Below are 19,056 nucleotides of genomic sequence, written 5' to 3'. Positions count from 1 at the left end.
TTATCACAAGTACTTACCCTGTTAGACTTATTGAAGATGTCTGATTTTAATCTCAGGATACCGATGCGTAGTATAGGGATTAGGAACTGTATGCCGCAATCAGCCGCCTTTTTGCAGAACAAATTGTGCTGATGAAAAGTCTTCCATCACTTTGATCTGAACCTATTGCCTCTGGTAAGAGCAATAGCATACAAGTGTGCTGTTGATCATGGCTGTAAAAACGAGTGGATATTACTCTTAAACAAGGTCAGTATACGTTAATGTACGGGTGGATGGCGAAACCATATGTTAAAGAAACATCACGGAAAATATTTTCAAGTATGTTTGCGGATTGATGTGTATTGTCGATTATTATCAGTCTTTTACACATGGTTTCATAGCAAAAAAATGGATAAAAGAGAAATCTGAAGTAGAGACTTGCTTGTACGCGATATTCAAGTACAGTGCAGAGAAAGACTGGTGACTGGGAGTGATTCTGGCTTTCCCCAATGTTTCAAAAATTGACATAACGGCACAAAATATGCGCGTCATTGTCCGTTCAAAAAGTTCAGAGACTAATTTTGTAAGCGACGTCAGCACAGTAACTGGTGTGGCAACTTGAAGTAACTATTGCAAACAACAGGTGTGCATTCGGCCACTCAGTTGTGAGCAGGTAATGTTAAACACTGGACTTGTGACTATAGTATGTCTCAGATCTTGTGCCACAAATCGCAATGGAGCAACATCTCTAAATAAGGTGTTCAAGACAGTGTCTAGAACGATTTGAGGAAGCGAAAATTGTGTACAAAGTTTGTCCCGTAGATGTTGAATATCGTACGAAAACAATGACGTGTTGAGCACCTGCCGCGATTTGATTGAAATGCAAAACGCAAACAATTATTTTCTGGGAAAATACGCTACTGGCCATTAAAATTGTTACACCAAGAAGAAATGCAGATGATAAACGGGTATTCATTGGACAAAATCATTATACTAGAACTGACATGTGATTACATTTTCATGCAATTTGGATGCATAGATCCTGACAAATTAGTACCCAGAACAACCACTTCTGGCCGTAATAACGGCCTTGATACATCTGGGCATTGAGTCGAACAGAGCTTGGATGGCGTGTACAGGTACAGGTGCCCATGCAGCTTCAACACAATACCTCAGTTCATCAAGAGTAGTGACTAGCGTATTGTGACGAGTCAGTTGCTCGGCCACCATTGACCAGACGTTTTCAGTTGGTGAGAGATCTGGAGAATGTGCTGGCCAGGGCAGCAGTCAAAAATTTTCTGTATCCAGAAAGGCCCGTGCAGGACCTACAACATGCGGTCGTGCATTATCCTGCTGAAATGTAGGGATTCGCAGCGATCGAATGAAGGCTAGAGCCACAGGTCGTAACACATTTGAAATGTAATGTACACTGTTCGAAGCGCCGTCAATGCGAACAAAAGGTGACCGAGACGTGTAACCAATGGCACCCCATACCAACACGCCGGTTGATACGCCAGTATGACGATGACGAATACACGCTTCCAATGTGCGTTCACCGCAATGTCGCCAAACACGGATGCGACCATCATGATATTGTAAACAGGACCTGGGTTCATCCGAAAAAAATGACGTTTTCCCATTCATGTATCCAGGTTCGTCGTTGAGTACACCATCGCAGACGCTCCTGTCTGTGATGCAGCGTCAAGGGTAACCACAGCCATGGTCTCCGAGCTGATACTCCATGCTGCTGCAAACGTCGTCGGACTGTTCGTGCAGATGGTTGTCGTCTTGAAAACGGCCCCATCTGTTGACTCAGTGATCGAGACGTGGCTGCACGATCCGTTACAGCCATGCGGATAAGATGCCTGTCATCTCGACTGCTAGTGATACGAGGCCGTTGGGATAGTCATTGGATCTCGACCAACGCGAGCAGCAGTGTCGCGATACGATAAACCGCAATCGCGATAGGCTACAATCCGACCTTTATCAAAGTCAGAAACTTGATGGTACGCATTTCTCCTCCTTACACGAGGCATCACAACAACGTTTCACCAGGCAACGCCGGTCAACTGCTGTTTGTGTATGAGAAATCAGTTGGAAACTTTCCTCATATCAGCACGTTGTAGGTGTCGCCACCGGTACCAACCTTGCGTGAATGCTCTGAAAAGCTAATCATTTGCATATCACAGCATTTTCCTCCTGTTGGTTAAATATCGCGTCTTTACCACGTCATTTTCGTGGTGTAGCAATTTTAATGGCCAGTAGTGTAGATTAGGAGTGACTAGACTTTATGTTACGAATACGAAAACATGACATTGTAAGTAGGCTGTTTAGGTTTTCTTTATGTAAGTAGGCTGTTTATGTTTTCTTATTGGCAACGTTACGTAGCGCTCTGTATGAAAATCACTGGCTGTGCTGTGTGCAGTCTGTGGCTAGTTTGCATTGTTGTCAGCCATTGTAGTGTTGGGCAGCTGGACGTGAACAGCGCGTAGCGTTGCGCAGTTGGAGGTGAGCCGCCAGCAGTGGTGGATGTGTGGAAGGAAATGGCGAAGTTTTGAAATTACATATATTATGACTTTTGATGATATTAAGGTAAATACATTGTTTGTTCTCTATTAAAATCTTTCATTTTCTAACTATCCCTATTAGTAGTTAGTGCGTTCCGTAGTTTGAATCTTTTATTTAGCTGGCAGTAGTGGCGCTCGCTGTATTGCAGTAGTTCGAGTAACCAAGATTTTTGTGAGGTAAGCAATTTGCCAACAATACCATTATTTCTATAAGGACTACTGTGGGTCTACACCTTTGCTGACTCACCAACACCATTATTTCTACAAGGACTACAGTGGGTCTACACCTTTGCTGACTCACCAGTACCATTATTTCTACAAGGACTATAGTGGTCTGCATCTTTGATGGCCCACCAATACCATTATCTCTACAAGGACTGCAGTGGGTCTGCACCTCTGGTGGCCCACCAATACCATACTCTCTACCAGGACTACAGTGGGTCTACTCTGTGATGACCTACCTACCAATATTCTTCAAAACTTCGACTGACTCTGCTGTGGGTTTGCTCTGTTGTGGCCCATTACCTGTCTGCATGTCAAGAGTCAGCACTGTCTTTCCGTTGGAAGGACAACACTACTTCTTCAAGACTGCATGGAAATCCACTACTTCCGTGTGCATTGTCTTTTACTGCTCAGACTTTGAAAAAAAAAACACTGAAATTTTACTGTGATGAACAATCTGGACTGTCTTTATGGACTGTGAGAAAATTTTAGCTTTTGACCAACATTGTATAAATAAGTGTGTGCATTTGATATCTTTGTTATTGTAATTATGAAAAATTTTATCAAATCATTATTGGCCACTGCCCAAAACAATTTGTAAAATTTTTTGTGGGGAGCATGGGGGCTATGTAATTAGGCTGTTTTGTTTTCTTTATGTAAGTAGGCTGTTTATGTTTTCTTATTGGCAACGTTACGCAGCGCTCTGTATGAAAATCACTGGCTGTGCTGTGTGCAGTCTGTGGCTAGTTTGCATTGTTGTCAGCCATTGTAGTGTTGGGCAGCTGGACGTGAACAGCGCGTAGCGTTGCACAGTTGGAGGTGAGCCGCCAGCAGTGGTGGATGTGTGGAAGGAAATGGCGGAGTTTTGAAATTACATATATTATGACTTTTGATGATATTAAGGTAAATACATTGTTTGTTCTCTATTAAAATCTTTCATTTGCTAACTATCCCTATTAGTAGTTAGTGCGTTCCGTAGTTTGAATCTTTTATTTAGCTGGGAGTAGTGGCGCTCGCTGTATGGCAGTAGTTCGAGTAACCAAGATTTTTGTGAGGTAAGCAATTTGTGAAACGCATAGGTTAATGTTAGTCAGGGCCATTCTTTTGTAGGGATTTCTGAAAGTCAGATTGCGTTGCGCTAAAAATATTGTTTGTCAGTTTAAGCACAGTCTTGTATAATTGTTCAAAGGGGACGTTTCAACATGACATTCACATGAAGGGTGAACACTTTGTCGAGCAACCGGTATTCAAGCCAGCTGAACAACATCCCAGAGAAGAACATTTCCATCAGTTTCGCAAGGTTGAATGAACGTTCTGTGCGTAGTACTCAAATGGAGCCTGTGTAGAACACCAGAAGCATTAAAACCACCATCTTAACTGTTGTCTATTTTGTATTACTCCAGTCTCGAAGCATTCTGGACGGACGGGGTGTATTTCACTGTATTGTTTAGTGTGTACTTAAGCAGTTTCAGAGGCGGTGAGCAGTGCGTGTTGTCTGCCACCAGGCCACAAGACGTGGGCCACGCCCATCAGGTCCGCCGGCGCGAGCGAGGCCGACTCGTTCCACCGCGCGGTCAGCTGGGTGCTGGCCATGGCGCAGTGCTTCGCCATCATGCCCGTGCACGGCGTGCGAGCTCCCTCCCCCCACTCACTGAGGTAACGCGCCAGCTCAGCACCCTAGTGCGTTTCGTTTTTCCAACTTTACGTTCACTGAAACTATTGACAGTGGCATCCTTGCTTCGTGAATGATTGCGCGGCACATGTTACTCATCCACACTGCCTCACACGGTTGTAACTATAGCGCATATTTTCGCCTCTTTACTTTCGAAAATTTTCTTATCAGAGCACACAGCCTCTTAAAAAGCCACATGTCCGAAAGAACAGACACCATTTTGATCCAGCAGTCACTGTGAATTAAGACAAAAAGGAATTACAGACACTGGATGCGAATAGGCGTTGATTGAGATCAATGGGAAAACTCGAAAATTTGTGCCGGACCGGTATTCGAATCCAGGTCTCCTGTTTATTAGGCAGGTGCTCTCACCACTACGCCATCCGGCTAAAGTGGTCGTTACAGCTGCACGGAGCAGATCATTGGTCGCATCGCGTGTCTGTTCTTTCGGACGTATCTCTTCATTGCAGATGCACACCTGGATCGAAGTCTTACGGGAACTGGCGAAATGTTGCGAGTAATGAGGGTAATGGGCAACGGGCACTACGTTAGTAGTGTATGGATAAGATGAGAATTTGGGTCTGACGGGAGACGTGCTGGGGTAGTCTGTGCAGATGCACTCAACACTGTGTCCGGATGACTCGGTGCTCAGAGCATCTGCCTCGTAATCGGGAGACACGGGATCGAATCCCCGTCTGGCAAAAGTTTTCAACTTTCTCCATTGATTTAAAGTAAAGTCAACTCGCGGCTAATGTCTGTAATTCCTTTGTGTCTTAAGGTGAAAATTTGTTGACCTCTTATGGGGACGACGTTGGTACCAATAGAGTTTTGTATTTAAGATGTTGGTACTCGTACAAATAGGACAACAATGTAAATCAAAGGCTAACCTTTTTTGCGACATACTTTTGTTTGTACAGTTTTTTCGCCTAAGTAGTAATGTTGTGTTTGTCGCGTTGAAACATATGGACTAGCAATTAACGGGCGTGTGCAAGCACGCAGAAGGCCAAATTCTGGGGGACTACATGGCTCATATTCTAAGCTCTCTGGAAAGAAACGTAAAAGTTAGTCAATACTTTTCGCAGTACAGCGACCAGCGATGAAATAGCGAAACAGCCTGAATCTTTGGTTTTTGACTAAACCAGCAATCAGTGTACACAGTACGTGTCACAGGTCTCTCATTTATAACATCGTGTTAAATTTTAGTGCTGTGTCTAACGGAAAAGCGGACTCTACCCGACCTGTAACTGGTTTCGGTAGCGCTTCAAACGGCCATCCCATACCCTTCCCCACATCGGTCTTCCACTGTCATAGGTGTTAAAATGGTTCAAATGGCTCTGAGCACTATGGGGCTTAACTTCTGAGGTCATCAGTCCCATAGAACTTAGAACTACTTAAACCTAACTAACCTAAGGACATTACACACATTCATGCCCGAGGCAGGATTCGAACCTGCGACCGTAGCGGTCGCGCGGTTCCGAACTGTAGCGCCTAGAACCGCTCGGCCACTTCGGCCGGCTCACAGGTGTTGAAATCCGTTTAACAACCGACAGCCAACAATGAAGAACAGAAAGCAGTGCTGCGCCTATCAGTAACGAATTTCACTTGATACAAGTCTGTGTAGTGTGTTCGTGATGTTTACAGACCTATACATCGTATATTATACTGAGATGATTAAAATATGATTACTTTTGACAACTACACTCCTGGAAATTGAAATAAGAACACCGTGAATTCATTGTCCCAGGAAGGGGAAACTTTATTGACTCATTCCTGGGGTCAGATACATCACATGATCACACTGACAGAACCACAGGCACATAGACACAGGCAACAGAGCATGCACAATGTCGGCACTAGTACAGTGTATATCCACCTTTCGCAGCAAATCAGGCTGCTATTCTCCCATGGAGACGATCGTAGAGATGCTGGATGTAGTCCTGTGGAACGGCTTGCCATGCCATTTACACCTGGCGCCTCAGTTGGACCAGCGTTCGTGCTGGACGTGCAGACCGTGTGAGACGACGCTTCATCCAGTCCCAAACATGTTCAATGGGGGACAGATCCGGAGATCTTGCTGGCCAGGGTAGTTGACTTACACCTTCTAGAGCACGTTGGGTGGCACGGGATACATGCGGACGTGCATTGTCCTGTTGGAACAGCAAGTTCCCTTGCCGGTCTAGGAATGGTAGAACGATGGGTTCGATGACGGTTTGGATGTACCGTGCACTATTCAGTGTCCCCTCGACGATCACCAGTGGTGTACGGCCAGTGTAGGAGATCGCTCCCCACACCATGATGCCGGGTGTTGGCCCTGTGTGCCTCGGTCGTATGCAGTCCTGATTGTGGCGCTCACCTGCACGGCGCCAAACACGCATACGACCATCATTGGCACCAAGGCAGAATCGACTCTCATCGCTGAAGACGACACGTCTCCATTCGTCCCTCCATTCACGCCTGTCGCGACACCACTGGAGGCGGGCTGCACGATGTTGGGGCGTGAGCGGAAGACGGCCTAACGGTGTGCGGGACCGTAGCCCAGCTTCATGGAGACGGTTGCGAATGGTCCTCGCCGATACCCCAGGAGCAACAGTGTCCCTAATTTGCTGGGAAGTGGCGGTGCGGTCCCCTACGGCACTGCGTAGGATCCTACGGTCTTGGCATGCATCCGTGCGTCGCTGCGGTCCGGTCCCAGGTCGACGGGCACGTGCTCCTTTCGCCGACCACTGGCGACAACATCGATGTACTGTGGAGACCTCACGCCCCACGTGTTGAGCAATTTGGCGGTACGTCCACCCGGCCTCCCGCATGCCCACTATACGCCCTCGCTCAAAGTCTGTCAACTGCACATACGGTTCACGTCCACGCTGTCGCGGCATGCTACCAGTGTTAAAGACTGCGATGGAGCTCCGTATGCCACGGCAAACTGGCTGACACTGACGGCGGCGGTGCACAAATGCTGCGCAGCTAGCGCCATTCGACGGCCAACACCGCGGTTCCTGGTGTGTCCGCTGTGCCGTGCGTGTGATCATTGCTTGTACAGCCCTCTCGCAGTGTCCGGAGCAAGTATGGTGGGTCTGACACACCGGTGTCAATGTGTTCTTTTTTCCATTTCCAGGAGTGTACATGGAAAAACAGCACCCCTAAACGACATGAAGCACTACTTCACCCTCATCGACGTAATCGCACCCATGATGATTGACAAACTAAAACGTATTTGTCAGATGGTGGGTCCTGGACTCTCACCACATCATCTATTGTTTGTGGTGTACTCATCACAGCCGCTAAAGATTAAATCAAGCCGTACAACTTGTAGCAAAATTATACATGTAGATCGTGACGTACTGTGTGTTATGCAGAAACTCAACGGCAGCTCATAACTAGCAAGCCAACAATAAATGGTAAAAATTCATGAACTTAGTGAGCATCCTGTTAAATCCATGACCTTACAACACACGCACAAACTATCCGATTGATGGTGGTTCCATTCTGTGGTTGACTAATAAGTTCCGTCAAGTGATGGACGATAGAGATGCTGTTGGCAAACATCTCAAGACCATTCCGACGCCTGAATGCTATGAAGAATATAGCAAGTTGTGCAATGGAGATTAAGCAATGTGTACGCATTGCCCATATGAGTCACCCTCGTTTCATCGTGTGCAGCGATATGAGTCATCGTGTGCAGCGATATGAGCCCAATGATTCTGTGGAGGAAACTGCATAGTACTCTATATCGTCAGAGGAAAAAAAAAGCATTAGAAACTGTTGTTCATATGTTAGCTGACGACCTCAGAAACGTTCTTCGGTGAGCTTGAGCCCCTACGCTGCAATCACCATGTAGAGTCCACAGAATAGACTCTTAATACATACTTCCAACATAAAACGTGTTGCTACAGTCTCGACAAGAAAAGCAGTGAGGGAATCCCTGCTGAAGTGCAGGTACTCGTGCTGCCGCTATACCCATGTTCAACAACGTTACGGAGAACATTATACGTCTTGACAGATATATTTGATTTCTCTTTCTTGAAGAGGATGGGAACGAATGGTAGTAAATATCACGACGTGTGCGTAAGAAGCAACACCTTCAATCACGTACATTATGTTATCAAAAGTATCCGGACACCCCCAAAAACATACGTTTTTCATATTAGGTGCATTGTGCTGCCACCTACTGCCAGGTACTCAATATCAGCGACCTCAGTAATCATTAGACATCGTGAGAGAGCAACCTGGGAACCTCTCACACAAAATTCTTTCTGATTTAATCCAAGCTCAAAATTCATTCACACTTAGCGTAACCTCACAACAGAAAAATTCCTAAACCTCTCAACAGTAAAAATTATAATTATGTCGTTCACATTTAGTGTAACGTCCCAATAAAAAAATAAATTCAGTAACCTAGTAATAAAACAATGTAACTAACCTCTCAATTAAATTGTTGCTCACTTATAACTTTTCAGTAATTCACTGTGAATTTAACCTGATAAATTTTGGACGACAGCAGTGCTGCATCATGGCCCTGAAAGATCATTCTGAATAAAAAAAGGAAAAATTCTTACCTCAATGAAGTCGCCGGATATATCTGCTCTTACAATAAATTTTTCCGGCACAGCTCTGTGCAATGCTGGCCGACCTATCTGTCATTTATGAAAGAAAGCAACTGATTTTTCTATTGCTATAATCGGGATGATCATGGATGGGAGAAATTAGTAAATTCTTTAAATTGAAATGAATGGTTGTTAAAAGTTACTTTTTATGAGGAAGATTATTATTACGAGAGTTTTAAAACATTTACATGCGACTTGAGATAACATTACTACATATGCGCGAGGCCGCTTTTTACCTTGTACAATAATACTCAGGCTCCGGCATCGCTGCACCGCGACCGGGCCAGCCAACACAATACACCATACCAGACCAGAGCAGACTCCTGACTAGCAACAACTTACTGCTACAGCTACACAGTTCCTACTGCAGTCAACACTGCTCTCTGGTCAGAGATTCTCCTATACCTTGCATATCGCAGGCAGTGCATGAGCAATACATCGAAATTACATTTGCTCGGACCTCTTACATAACCCTCCACTGGGGGGGGGGGGGGGGCAAAAATTTGGCAGCGATGGTGATTCAATTGGACTTGCCATGAGCAACAAATTTTTCTTAGTTAACTAAGTTTACAGTCACAGAGTATATACATATATATAAGTGCAGAACATAAAATGAAATAGAGTGCACATGCACTGAGTACAGAACATATCAAGAAATGATAAAATGTATACGCAATGAGTAAAAAACATATTAACAAATGACATAAAGTGCATACGCACTGTAGTACAGAACATATCAAGCAATGACAAAATGTATACGCAATGAGTACAAATCATATTAACAAATGACATAAAGTCCACCCGCAATGTATATATTTTTTTTAGCATTTTACAAGAACTAGGATACGCAATGAGTACAAAACATATTAATAAATGACATAAAGTGTACACGCACTGTATATGTCTCTACCATTTTACAAGAACTAGGAAAGGAAAGGGAAGGATTGCATCATGGTTGTAGCACAGTAGGATGCACGTAGCTGCACTGAAAGTCCATATCTTTCTACAGAAGCACAACACCAAGTGAGACAATCTGAAGTTCTCTTCCCTGAAGTATTAATCAGTGTAGCCAAGACACTGAGATGTCGTATTAATATTCAATGTTATCATTTTGGTAGTACATTAGGTACACCAAACAGTGGAATTATTATATTCTTCTTGAAGTCTGAGGGTATTTCGCCTGTCTCATACATCTTGCCCACCAGATGGTGGAGTTTTGTGAGAGTTGGCTCTTCCAACAAGTAGTTCTAATGGAATGTTGTCTACTCCCGGGGCTTTGTTTCGACTTAGGTCTTTCAGTTCTCTGTCAAACTCTTCGCGCAGTATCATATCTCCCATTTCATCTTCATCTACATCCTCATCCATTTCCATAATATTGACCTCAAGATCATTGCCCTTGTATAGACCCTCTATATACTCCTTCCACATTTCTGCTTTCCCTTCTTTGCTTAGAACTGGGTTTCCATCTGAGCTCTTGATATTCATGCAAGTGGTTCTCTTTTCTCCAAAGGTCGCTTTACTTTTCCTGTAGGCAGTATCTGTCTTACCGCTAGTGAGATAAGTCTCTACATCCTTACATTTGTCATCTAGCCATCCCTGCTTAGCCGTTTTGCACTTCCTGTCGATCTCATTATTGAGACGTTTGTATTCCCTTTTGCCTGCTTCATTTACTGCATTTTTATATTTTCTCCTTTCATCAATTAATTCCAATATCTCTTCTGTTACCCAAGGATTTCTATTAGCCCTCATCTTTTTACCTACTTCATCCTCTGCTGCCTTCACTTCTTCATCCCTGAAAGCTACCCATTCTTCTTCTGCTGTATTCCTTTCCCCCGTTCCTGTCAATTGTTCCCTTACGCTCTCCCTGGAACTGTAAAACCTATGGTTTAGTCAGTTTATCCAGGTCCCATCTTCTTAAATTGCTACCGTTTTGCAGTTTCTTCAGTTTTAATCTACAGTTCAGGACCAATAGATTGTGGTCAGAGTCCACATCTGCCCCCGAAAATGTCTTACAATTTAAAACCTGCTTCCTAAATCTCTGTCTTACCATTATATAATCTATCTGAAACCTGTCAGTATCTCCAGGCTTCTTCCACGTATGCAACCTTCCCTGTAATGGACTGACCTGAATCCTATGGAACACCTTTGGGATATTTTGGAACGCCGACTTCGTGCCAGGCCTCACCGTTCGACATCGATACCTGAATGGTCTGCCATTCCCCAAGAAACCTTTCAGCATCTGACTGAACGTATGCCTGCGAGAGTGGAAGCTGTCATCAAGGCTAAGGGTGGGCGGACACCATGTTGAATTCCAGCATTACCGATGGAGGGCGCCACGAACTTGTAAGTCATTTTGAGGCAGGTGTCCGGATACTTTTTATCACATAGTGTATGTATATAGAAGGTGATCCATTGATGATGTTTTTAACTTTCAAGAAGGTGAAGGATAAATGTATCAATTTGAGGTGACGGTCTGTGTACCAGAAACGAAGGAGTCGAAAGTTACGAGCGAAAACAGTTTTGATACCTGTGACAGTGAAACACATATACCGGTACCGTTGTTGCTGATAATGTAGGGTAGGAAACTTTCAGAGGTGGTAGTATGGACCAAAGCAAGAAAAAAGGTCCAGTAAACATGGGCTGTAAAATGCATACCTGAGAAGGTACGAGCACTTGCTCATCTTCGCTAGTCTAAAACGCATCTCCTGTATAGAACCAGAGCTCATAGCTCTTAAGGTATGCATTTCAGAGCACGTTTAGCGGACGTTTTATCTTGTTTTGGTCCACACTACCATCTCTAAAAGTTGCGTATACTATATTCTTAGCATTAACGGTAACGGTACATATGTTCCACTGTCAGAAGTACCCAAATGACTTTCACTTGTAGCTTTCGACTCGTTCCTTTCCGAACCAGGGACCCTTGTGACGTTTTTGATCCAACCACCGTGAGTGATGGCGAGATCTTCGGAAAGGCAGCTGAGATCTGGTTGTCCTCCAAGTGACAGAGTGTTTAAAGGTGCCGAGTGTCCTTGGCGTTTGCGCTCGCCGTAATAAATCCAATAAAACGCTTTCATAATCCGTTTCCTTATTTCCAGAATGATTTTCTTGCTGTTGGATAAGTTCTTTCTAAAATGAAATGCGATTATGGCGTCTGCATTTTGCTCGAAATTTCTTTCCGTCTTCTACCATGCTTTGTGCTTTAGCTTCCGGAAAAAAAACATAAATTCTTGTTTCACTTCTAACACATCACTTCAAATTCTAATTATTAGAAGGAAAGAAGCAAGGAAGGAGAAAGACTGAAGTTTAACGTCCCGTCCACAACGAGATCATCAGAGACGGAGCACAACCTCGGGTTACGAAGGGTGGACAAGGAAATCGGCCTATTTCAAAGGAACCGTCCTGATATTTGTATATAAAAATACAGTATGTCTACAGGGAGAACTAATATTACGAAACTCAAGAATAAGAAAAGAGTGATAGACACGGATAGACATAATATTACTGAATTTTTTAGAGATTTCTACCATGAATTGTATACTGCAACCACAGACAGACCGTCAGAGCAAGAACAAGCAGCTCTGAATGATGCACAGGAAGAAACACTGGAAGTAATCACTGCTACAGTTGAAAATCCGCTTAAACAACTAAAACAAAATCCCCTGGGGAGGAAATCACAGAAAACTTAAACTTGGACCGCCGGACAGGGATCCGAACCGCCGTCCACTCGCATGCGAGTGCAGTGCGCCGACCGCTGCGCCGACTCGCCCGGTGTCGCCGTTGGAGATTCGTTTTCTTCTTCAGTACTGCGTATGCTTATCGTCACTTTCGACTCTTTTGTTTATTCTTAAACTATAATTGTTCCACAAAGTTCTTTTCATCGTACTGAGGAGTTTCTCTAAATATTCTTCCGTCTCCATGAGCAAAGTAACACAATCTGCACATCGCAGTGCGTCTGTCTTCTGTCCAAAACGTACGGCGGTATTTATCAATATGGCACTAGTGCACGAAAACATGTTTGAAGTTTTATCAAAAATCATTCTTGTTTTGTTTCATGAGATCACCAGAACGAGAAAAACGTTAAAGAGTAAATACAAACCCATAAGAAATTATTGCGTTCTTATTGCAGAGATCGCCTCATATCCTATCCCGTCTTGTTCAGCCTATGTCAGTCCTCTGCTGGATGTAGGCCTCTTCCATATGCTTCCACTGTCTTCCGTTTTGAGCCACCTGGTACCATCGTGTTCCAGCTTCACGTCATTATTGGGATCTTCCAATGCCCCTCGTGTGGGCCCGTAATAACCTGCAGTGAACAATTGTTGCAGATTACCTGATCTCGTCGAGCTACGTGTTCGACCCAGTGCCACGTCAGTCTTGCAGTTTTCTCCAAGATTTCTGTTACTTTTCTTCTCCTTCTAATGTCTGACTGACTCCAAGCATCTGGCGCTCCAAGGCTCGTTGTGTGCGCTGTAGCTTACGACTACTTTAGAGTCATAATTTCCAGGCTGTAGGTTGTAACTGGTAGTAGGCTCATATTTTAGACCTTAGCCTTGCGGTAATTTCGGACATCCTTGTCGGTCAGGATAAATCTTAGCTTCTGGAGTGCTGCCCAACTCAGTCATATTCTGCGAGCAATTCTTACATTTTGATTATTTCTCCCTAGTTTAATTTTGTGGCTAAGGTAGATGTATTCGTCAACAGCTTCTGCTGTAAGTGGTTGGTTGACTGTGATTAGCATTTTTGTTCTATTGCTGTTTATTTCCAAGTCAGTCTTCACAGAGACAACTTCTAGTTCTTGGATCATACTCTTTTGTTATTTCAAATCTTCACTTATGAGTATAACACCATCGGCAAAGCGTACATAATTCAGACATGACTCACTGACTTTTATTCTTCTGTTACTCCAGCCAAGTAATTTGAATACATCCTCCAATGCAAGGGTGAACAGTTTCAGAGAAATGGTGTGATTTTGGCGAACTCCTTTCCCTGCTGGAATCGTACTGGTGATAAGGTTTTCATACATTCTTTCATAGTCGCCTGTTCACAGACGTATTTCAGGGGATTTATATACTTTGAATTTATCCTAGCGTTTTCAAGGACCTTCATGATATTACAAACTTCCACGGAGTCGAAAGGTTTTCGTTATTCTTTAAAGGCCAGATGAATCCGGCTGTTACACTCAGTTATTTTTTCGAGAAGAAGGTGAGCCTCGATGTGATGCATAGGCGAAACAGCTTCCCGAATTCCAACGTTGCGCAACAGGTTGGTATACATCCAGTTCTCTTGTGACGTGGTTTGTTACTATTTTAATCAGGAGTTTGTAACGTTGTGGTAATAAACTGACCGGACGATAGTCCTAGAAGTTTTCCTTATCACCCTTTTTTGTGGAGTAGTACCACTTCAACATTTTTTTCCATTTTTCTGTTATCCTTGCGGAGTTGATGCATTTGTTGATAAGTATCCCCACAGCTCCCAACGGGTTACTTGAACCTAGTTTCAGATTTAGTTTGTTATCATATCCTCCCCAGGGGATTTTGTTTTAGTTGTTTAAGCGGATTTTCAACTGTAGCAGTGATTACTTCCAGTGTTTCTTCCTGTGCATCATTCAGAGCTGCTTGTTCTTGCTCTGACGGTCTGTCTGTGGTTGCAGTATACAATTCATGGTAGAAATCTCTAAAAAATTCAGTAATATTATGTCTATCCGTGTCTATCACTCTTTTCTTATTCTTGAGTTTCGTAATATTAGTTCTCCCTGTAGACATACTGTATTTAAAATTGTCATATTTCGGCTGTTTTCAATCGTCTGCATGTCAGATTATTGTTAAATTCCCTCATATCTTTTCTTGTATCTTTCCGGACAGTCTTATTAAGAGCTGTATACTCTGCTGTAACCCTGATCATTGCCTTCCTTTATTTGATGATCTGAATGGTATTAACTGATAGTTGTGAGTTCTTGTTAGACTTCTGGAGTGCTGCAATTTTGATGTCTGTTGTCATTTTCTCAGCAAGTTCTTTGACTTCTAAGGACTGCATATCTTCTGTTGGACCACGTATCTCAGATAAAGTTAGCTGAAATGATGCTTTGTACTTTCCTAAGTCATTTTCTCTTTTTATCGTTCCATTATGAGATCAATGTGAAGGTCGCTCAAACTAGCCTGAGGTTGCCTCCGATGTCGAATTTATCGAATACAGTCGTATCTTTGCAGTTTTATTTTTTGTTTTGTGCGCAAAGTCTACTTCATTCTTGGTCTGACCATCAGGGCTCATCGATGTCCATTTACGCTGGATGGGCTTCTCAACGAAAGAATTCATAAAAGAGAGATTTTCAGCTCTAAGATATTCTGGCATTCGTTCACCTCTTCCATTTCTGCAGCGTAACGCATAGATACCAAAGTTCCACGGGTTTCCATCTTACTTTGCCCTCCTTTTGCAGTGAAATTTCTCATGATGATACCCAGTTGTGTTTCTCAGAATCTTTAGTTTTAGTGACACCTCTGTATAGTTATTCAACATTCCTTCATCAGAACTGCTGCTTGGAACATACACCTGAATGATTTATATGGAAAATTTGCTGCTCAATTCGAGGACAATGTATGTCACTCTAGAAGAAACGCAGACCATTTGGTAAACGAATTCTTTGATATTATCGTTGACTAGAATACCTACTCCATACACGATAGAATCATCACTATTTTGTAAGATGTGACCTCGTGGGGGAGTTTCTCCTTGGAGAGGTGACTCACAGGTACACGTGGCATCCCATTTAATGTCTGGCAGTTCTTGTCCCTGTCTCTCAACGTCTTCGGCTAGTCTCATAGTTCTTATGTTGTATGTGGCTACTTTTATTTCTTTTTGTCTTTCTTCTGTCAGTTCTGCAATACCGATACTCTTCGTCTACGTCTTCACTGCTGCTGAGGTCTTCTCCACATCTGGGCCAGGCCAGGTCAGCCAAGATTTTTGAAAGAAGTGTTATTCCTTCCCCTCCACCTTTTTCAATCGGGCTTGGGATCAGCTATGGCCCAATTACAAGGGTTGGAACTTAAGTAGTGTGCAACTATTTATTCACAACCGATACAAAAGAGTTACATGTCTGCACCTGCTACTGTCCTTCAAAGTAGTCACCAGCGTTATGTAAAACCAGTTACCAGCGTTGTGGAAGGCGTAGTAGACCGTTAGCAGAGTCTGTTCTGTTGATGGTGCGAATGGAGCGGTCTAAAGTTATGGTGATGGTGTTATCCTAACGACTGTGATGGTGTTATCTTAACGCATTACGTGCCTCCACGGCAGACCGTCAGTGCACAGTATTACTGTTCGTGTTTGGAGCATCACCTGCGACCAGCTTTGCGGAAGAAGCGGAGACACTTTCTGCGCAACCCAACCATCATTTTGCACGACAATGCGCGGGCGCATACAGCGCAAGCTGTGGCTGCTCTGTTCGGTCGATGGGACTGGGAAGTACTGTACCATCCACCATACTCCCCGGACTTAGTCGTTGTGACTTTGATTTGATTCCGAGGATGAAGGAATCATTTCGAGGAATTCGCTTGAGAACTGTTCCAGAGATTCAATAGGCAGTAGACCGCTCCATTCGCACCATCAACAGAACAGGCTCTGCTAACGGTATACTACGCCTGCCACATCGCTGGCAACGGTTACTACACAACGCTGATGACAACTTTGGACAGTAACAGGTGCAAACATGTAACTCATTTGTATCGGTTGTGAGTAAATACACTCCTGGAAATTGAAATACGAACACCGTGAATTCATTGTCCCAGGAAGGGGAAACTTTATTGACACATTCCTGGGGTCAGATACATCACATGATCACACTGACAGAACCACAGGCACATAGACACAGGCAACAGAGCATGCACCATGTCGGCACTAGTACAGTGTATATCCACCTTTCGCAGCAATGCAGGCTGCTATTCTCCCATGGAGACGATCGTAGAGATGCTGGATGTAGTCCTGTGGAACGGCTTGCCATGCCATTTCCACCTGGCGCCTCAGTTGGACCAGCGTTCGTGCTGGACGTGCAGACCGCGTGAGACGACGCTTCATCCAGTCCCAAACATGCTCAATGGGGGACAGATCCGGAGATCTTGCTGGTCAGGGTAGTTGACTTACACCTTCTAGAGCACGTTGGGTGGCACGGGATACAAGCGGACGTGCATTGTCCTGTTGGAACAACAAGTTCCCTTGCCGGTCTAGGAATGGTAGAACGATGGGTTCGATGACGGTTTGGATGTACCGTGCACTATTCAGTGTTCCCTCGACGATCACCAGTGGTGTACGGCCAGTGTAGGAGATCGCTCCCAACACCATGATGCCGGGTGTTGGCCCTGTGTGCCTCGGTCGTATGCAGTCCTGATTGTGACGCTCACCTGCACGGCGCCAAACACGCATACGACCATCATTGGCACCAAGGCAGAAGCGACTCTCATCGCTGAAGACGACACGTCTCCATTCGTCCCTCCATTCACGCCTGTCGCGACAACACTGGAGGCGGGCTGCACGATGTTGGGGCGTGAGCGGAAGACGGCCTAACGGTGTGCGGGACCGTAGCCCAGCTTCATGGAGACGGTTGCGAATGGTCCTCGCCGATACCCCAGGAGCAACAGTGTCCCTAATTTGCTGGGAAGTGGCGGTGCGGTCCCCTACGGCACTGCGTAGGATCCTACGGTCTTGGCGTGCATCCGTGCGTCGCTGCTGTCCGGTCCCAGGTCGACGGGCACGTGCACCTTCCGCCGACCACTGGCGACAACATCGATGTACTGTGGAGACCTCACGCCCCACGTGTTGAGCAATTCGGCGGTACGTCCACCCGGCCTCCCGCATGCCCACTATACGCCCTCGCTCAAAGTCCGTCAACTGCACATACGGTTCACGTCCACGCTGTCGCGGCATGCTACCAGTGTTAAAGACTGCGATGGAGCTCCGTCTGCCACGGCAAACTGGCTGACACTGACGGCGGCGGTGCACAAATGCTGCGCAGCTAGCGCCATTCGACGGCCAACACCACGGTTCCTGGTGTGTCCGCTGTGCCGTGCGTGTGATCATTGCTTGTACAGCCCTCTCGCAGTGTCCGGAGCAAGTATGGTGGGTCTGACACACCGGTGTCAATGTGTTCTTTTTTCCATTTCCAGGAGTGTAGTTGCTACTTTTTAAATTCCAACCCTCGTATAATGATATTAATTTTTGAAAATTACGCTTATTTAGAAAAATTTTCCTTTTCTGTGCCAGTCTGCGTTTATATCATTCTTGATTCGTACATATTATGCATTACGACATCTTAGATAAGAAAAAGCTTTCACTACTTCTACGTAATTCGTAGAAATTGCAATAATTTTCGGCTCTATATCCTCCTCTTTTATCACTCAACTATTTTTGTTAATATTTAGTCCATATTATGTCCAGAGTAGCATATCAGTTCCATATCCTGATTCAAGTTCGCTATTTTGTCATAGGAAAAAACTTAAGAATGCACTTGCATTTTTCAACAGGGTCCGTGATCTGATTAACTCCCTTTTTATTCTTGAATAGTGATCTAGTAAAACATTTGTTGACGAATTTCAATACTGGTTATTGTGTAATGACCTGTTAGGAGAAAAAAATGTCATTACAATACAGCTGTCAATAAAAATTTATTATATCGTACCATTAAATAGGAATATGTTTACTTACATCAAAATGTGAATGAAATTTAAGGAAGCGCCAGAGTGTGTCCTGAAACACATACGCTGTTGCAGATTCCAGTGGACAAGTCTGCGAGTGATCTACGCCATGTTTAGCCTGGTGGGATCGACGGTCTTCGCTGTTCTCACCTGCCTGCACATGTCTTCGCAAGGTCTCACCTTCAGCCGCACATGTAAGTAGCCCAGGGTCCATACAAGTTACCCCATGCCGAGGAGTGTTGCAAATTGGCCAGCTCAAAACTGCATAAGTTAGGAGGACCTAGCAGTCGGATTAGTGACAGCTGCGCACGGAGGAGATGTGCTACTGCTCAATCAAA

General features: G+C 44.4%; 1 protein-coding gene across 1 annotated transcript in view; it reads left to right on the top strand.

Moving 5' to 3' along the window:
• The first annotated feature begins 272 nt into the window (after positions 1 to 272).
• The window catches only part of LOC126150544 (gustatory receptor for sugar taste 64e-like), a 173,860-nt gene continuing 155,076 nt past the window's right edge, over positions 273 to 19,056 (top strand). Inside the window, exons 1-3 of the mRNA XM_049915883.1 lie at positions 273 to 318; positions 4,274 to 4,424; positions 18,794 to 18,912. Coding sequence (XP_049771840.1) covers positions 273 to 318; positions 4,274 to 4,424; positions 18,794 to 18,912 — 316 coding nt within the window. The remainder of the gene's footprint in view (positions 319 to 4,273; positions 4,425 to 18,793; positions 18,913 to 19,056) is intronic.

The sequence above is a fragment of the Schistocerca cancellata genome, chromosome 2 (assembly GCF_023864275.1).
Source record: "Schistocerca cancellata isolate TAMUIC-IGC-003103 chromosome 2, iqSchCanc2.1, whole genome shotgun sequence".
In the NCBI taxonomy this organism is placed as follows: Eukaryota; Metazoa; Arthropoda; class Insecta; order Orthoptera; family Acrididae; genus Schistocerca; species Schistocerca cancellata.
This window is presented reverse-complemented; position numbering and strand designations above follow the sequence as displayed.